At 40.7% G+C, this 5,507-nt stretch overlaps 1 protein-coding gene across 1 annotated transcript in view; it reads right to left on the bottom strand.

The window, feature by feature from the left end:
• Positions 1–2,300: 2,300 nt before the first annotated feature.
• LOC101854832 (hybrid signal transduction histidine kinase A) overlaps positions 2,301–5,507 on the bottom strand; it is a gene marked incomplete in the record, with an annotated part of 10,070 nt that continues 6,863 nt past the window's right edge. The window contains 2 exon segments of the mRNA XM_013089403.2: positions 2,301–3,568; positions 5,192–5,304. Coding sequence (XP_012944857.1) covers positions 2,542–3,568; positions 5,192–5,304 — 1,140 coding nt within the window.

Raw genomic sequence — 5,507 nt, 5'->3', positions numbered from 1 at the left:
TTCTTCTTTTTCTTCTTCTTCTTCTTCTCCTCCCCCCCCTCTCTCTCTCTCTCTCTCTCTCTCTCTCTCCCTCTCTCTCCCGGACCTTCCTTCTCCCTTCCAATTTTTCACCCTCTCTTTTTTTCATCTCCTCTTCTTCATATACAGTGGGAGTAAGTTTGCCTGTGAGAATTTTGAGAGACCATTTGTCTGTCTCTCAATAATAAGTATGTGTATGCTGACGTGTGGTAAATTAGGGTAAAAAAGCGACTAGTTCAGCCTGTCTCTAGAGCTCCTGTTCGGTCAAAATGTAATATACTTGGTTATGAGGGTTGGATGATATTATAATGTGATAAAATACCAACGTGCAAAAGTCATCTAAAGGGAAAAAGGTAGACTTCACAAAAACGAAACAACTTAAAAAAGCACATTATATTTATTTTATTAAAGATGTTTTATTGCAGTGGATCAAAATCACAAGAAATGTTTAAAAAACCAAAATAAAACATTATAAATAACATTGTGAACATCACATTTCTTTGGTGCTCTGATTCTCTTAAGTTAAAAAAAAATTGTAAGTTCTATTTTTGGAGGTTTCAAATAAAGGCAAGTAATACGTAAGTTTTGTGCGGGTAGTTGGAGGGCGTCACTGGTAGGTCCTACTTCTTAATTTTCCCTCTGTTGTTGCTGTCTGTCAGTTATTTTTTCCCAGCACTAATTTTTTATGAACATTATTGTGTCGAAGAGCTTTTCTTTACCCGAATAAATAAACAAACAAACAATTGTTGTCACATTTTCTCATTACATGTACAATGACTTGTCTGTTGAAGATAGTATATTCATGTAAGTTGATACAAATACTTAATAAATTATGTCTATCGGCTCAACATTAATCGTTTTTTCACATTTTTTCAGCAACCTAGTGGCATAACTCCGACCAGCTGTTAAAATGTACTACGCTCAAAATTTTGAAGGAAAAAAAGAAAAAAAAGTAGTTTCATAATCTATGCTATCAGTTGCATGTGCTCAAGAAACATTTTGTCGAAATTCAAAATTTGAATGTTGGAAAAAAGGAAAGAAACTAGATAAAGCAGGCACAACTTTTAAAAGAACGAAAGGGTTTTTTTTTCTCGCTCCTGTAAAATTTTGCTTTCTGGTGAAAATGGTGAAATGGTATGGGTTTAAATTTAACGCCCCTAGCAACACTATTCTGGGCTTAGTACATTTTAACTGCTTGCCGACGATAAACAGTGCGTGGCTAAAGATATCTTTGTGTTTCTGTAGATACGAGCGAATTCCTGCGGAAATTGAACTTATCAGACGGCAATCGTCTTATGGTATTCAAAAAGGTACCAAATCGGTTCCATGCAAGGCTTGTGTACAACAGACAGTTCTCTGCATCTTAAGGTATGTCTCGATAACTTGTAGTTTACAACAATCCCAGCTGTGTAAGATAGAGCATGGGATTCCTCAAGTGGTATGCAGACCTATCGGGCTATGAACAGTTAACGTTAATAGTGAACAAACTTAGTTTACAAATTTAGGCGAGTGGAGTATTGACAGTTAACAAACCTGGGTGAGTATGATGGACAGTAAAAAAATGCAATGCTGCAGTTAACAAATCTAACACAGTGGAGTATTGTGTGACTGTTAACAGTGTCTGTTTTTGCCAGCATTAAATATTTTCAATACACAGAGCCACCCCCCCCCCCCCCAAATCAGTTTGTGTTCTGCGAGTCACCATTATCTTCTCACATTGTCACGCCAAAGCCCATGCTGCTCTGAAGAAGTCATCCCATCCCTTATTGTAACGTGGAAGTTGATACGCGTGAGTAAATAGTATAAGCTTTCTTTTTTCGACACAGTTTACATCATTTAAGAAGCGGGCTTCCGACCTTGTCTATCAGGACTAACCCGGGCTGAGAAGGATACAACATCCCAGCAGAAAGACCGAGGTACTCGATAAAAAGTTTTCTCCCCTTTTGGGAACCGAACTCTGGTCTCTTACGTGCGACAGCAAAGCGCCTAGGTGCTACACCACAGACGCCTGTATATAAGTTATGTTCATTTCCCTTTTTTCCAAAGATCAAGAACTTTGTTAATATATACATCTCTCCTTTAGCGAAGCATACTAGTACTTACACATTTCGCTACCTCAGAATTACAGTTTTATCTTCTCAAAAACTAGTTTCGAGAAATTTGATGTCAAAGATTTTGGATTTCTTATTATCGTGTCAAGCTTTTTAGAATGCATTTCTTTGAATATCTTGAAAATGACCCCGAATAATCTTACGATTTTGATAGAGCAGATAGGACATTTGGTTTCCTGACCTCATGGTCTTAGTGACTCAAAACAGCCAAAAATGTCAGATAGAACTTTGTGATTCTGAGGTAGAGATTTATCGAGTACAGTTTAATTGAGTTCTCGTATTTGAAACGCACAGTCTGTGATCGTGTAATGGACATCAGATATCTTTTCATTGCTCCGCATTCAAATCGAACTGTTTCATTGTCACATTGAACAAAAACAAACATCATAATATTATATCTGAACATTATTGATTAGTCCAAAAGGCTGAGCATATTCGAGTTTCTGCTCAATGGGTTGGACCGAGGGGAGAAAAAGCCGCTATTGGACGAGGGGAAACGAATACGACTGGAGCGCAGGATGAGATTGATGAGCTGTGAGCGGCGGGAAGGTAAGTCAAGGAAGAAATCATTGTCCCTGACAAGATTACGGCTGGACAAACTATCGAAGTTGTTGGATCTCGGCTCGGAATCCACACTGTTTCTGTTTCTAAAGTTTCGGGGACCGCCATTGTTACCCCTGTTTCTATTTGCATTGTTGCGTGGGTTCATTCCCCTGTTATTATTTCTGTTGAAGTTACCGGCCCTGTTATTAATACCGCCGACCGGAAGTGGACCACTGGCGGGCTGGAAGCTTTGATTAACAGGACTGATGGGAGTTTGGTTATCATTTCCACTGAATAATCCTTGATTGCCCAATGAAAATCCTGTTGGTTGAACATTTGGGCCACTTGAGCCAAGTTGGCCCCTGGTAAAAGCAAGACTCGGATCAAACCCGTCCGGGTTGACACTGCCTAGGGGGTTATTGGGGCCAGACGGCAGGGAAGTGTCCGTGTTTGGGAAGCTCATCTGATCAAGATTTTGCCCAATAGCACCGAGTCCACCACCTTGAGTCGAGCCTGGGAAACTGTTCTGATTGGGAGGTAGTCCTGGGAACTGATTCGTCCCTCCCAAGACGTTGGGGGTACCAACTGGCGGCATTCCGTTCTGCACGGTAGGTATGTTTACAAAGGGAGGAATTTGGGTCGCTCCTGCCATGGGTCCACTTCCGGTTCCGGTAGGATGTGCAGAACTTACGCCCATTTGTGCTCCGGTGTTGCCGTCGGTGTTGTTGTTGCTGTTATTGTTGTTGCTGTTATTGTTGTTGTTGTTGTTGTTGTTGCTGTTGTTGCTGTTGCTGTTGTCTGAGGTGCCTGCCATGGCCGAGCTTCCATCGGTGCCAATGGTCATTACTACCATCAGGTTCGTCCAGCATCGGAAAAATGACTGGACCACAGTGCACCTGTGAGAAATAAGGTTACGGTAGTGAATGAAGGTAAACCACGGGAAACTTACAGCACGACAGACTGATTAAACGAATCAAATGCAAATAGTTGAATAGGTAGATAGATAGATAGATAGATAGATAGATAGATAAATAGATAGAGAAAGAGAGAGAGAGAGAGAGAGAGAGAGAGAGAGAGAGAGAGAGAGAGAGAGAGAGAGAGAGAGAGAGAGGAGAGAGAGGAGAGAGAGAGAGGAGAGAGAGAGAAGGAAGTAAGTGAAACAGAGGGAGAGAGAGAGGAGGAGAGAGAGAGAGGAAAGATATATATATATATATATATATATATATATATATATATATATATATATATATATATATATATATAGAGAGAGAGAGAGAGAGAGAGAGAGAGAGAGAGTGACACTCGAAAAAGGCCAGCAAGAACACGCATACTGCTATAAAATATGTCTGTTCGTTTTTCTGTTAAGTGTATTGTGGTTCTACGAGGCGCATACCAAAAGTGTTTTAACTGACCATAAAGGAATAAACGTAGAAAGCTGAAATTTGGTATTAAGCTTAGTTTTCTTTATGTAGTCGCCTCCCAGAGTTATACATGTTTGCCATCTGTGTATGACCAAGAAAAGACCTTCAAAATAGAGGACCTCTCTATATCAGAAAACCCGCCCTCTGCTGCTTCTTTGACCTCATCATCACTTTTTGTTTAACATGAAAATTTTATCACAGTATAGAATGGGCAATCAATTCCATATACGGCATACATCTCCGTAAAAAATATCCGCAAGAAAAAATACTTCATTACTGCACTGCGCTCAATTTTCTCCATTTTTATGTTGAAACTGGAGAACAACATACCCCCATTCACTTACAGTGCGCTGGTGGTAAAACCAGTAATATCTGAAATTCCCCAAAATTTACAAGCATTTTAGAAAGCTAATTGTTGGCTTTCACCCCAAATTTCAGCTTTCTACTTTTATTCTTTCATGGTCGGGTAAAAAAAAACTTTTTGTATGCCCTTCGTAAATGTGCCGCAACATTGTCTTTTTCTGCTACGGAATGAAGCGGCGGTCAGAAAGTGCCACTGATAGGTCCTAATTCTTTTCTTCCCATCTGCTGTTTCTGTCCATCTGTCTTTCTTTTTCCCTGCACTATATATGACCGCTATTGTGTCGATGTGCTTTCCTTTACTCAAATGAACAAAACGAGGGGATCGGACAAAAGCTGTGTCCGCTACATCGTTTAAGGGTTGCTTAAATAATTCCATTAATTATAATTGCATTTATATAATGCATATATTATATCCACTCTCTACAGTATGCTCTATATGTTTTACAACCATTATTACCCCAGCAGACCTAGGAACACCCAGAAACATTCTCGGCTTCCCTGGAAGCATACGGTGCAAGCTGAGGATTGGAAACGTTCAGACTCTAACAAACCGACTAGATCTTGCGCTGTCTATTGTCTATAGCAGGGTACCCCTTTTCACCCGGGTGACGCGAGGGGAATTCGTGTAAAGCGCCTTTTCCAAGCACCCAACGTCGAGTCCCTGACGGAATTCGAACCCCCCCGACCTTACGGTTGCGAGTCCGAGAGCTCACCTAGGCCACCGACGCCACTTACCTTAACTTATACTCCTCGCCCACAGATGCCTCAGCGGGAGCGGTCCATTCATAGTCGACCTGGAATTTGGGTTCTCTGCTGACGTGGGTGACCCCAGTGCTAGGCCCGGAACCCTGCAGGAAAGAAAAAAACAACCTGTTTGCTGATCTACGTCCATTTAATCACAATCTCTCTTTTTCTCATTCCCATTCATTACTTTGTATGGTTAGTATTGATAGAATCTATGGTTTGTATCAGGAGTAGAAGTTTTGACACCCCCCACCCCCGTCAATGATAATATTTTTTCCCTAATACTAATCAGATCTAATCAGGTAAA

The sequence above is a fragment of the Aplysia californica genome, unplaced genomic scaffold (assembly GCF_000002075.1).
Source record: "Aplysia californica isolate F4 #8 unplaced genomic scaffold, AplCal3.0 scaffold00944, whole genome shotgun sequence".
NCBI classification, from domain to species: domain Eukaryota; kingdom Metazoa; phylum Mollusca; class Gastropoda; order Aplysiida; family Aplysiidae; genus Aplysia; species Aplysia californica.
This window is presented reverse-complemented; position numbering and strand designations above follow the sequence as displayed.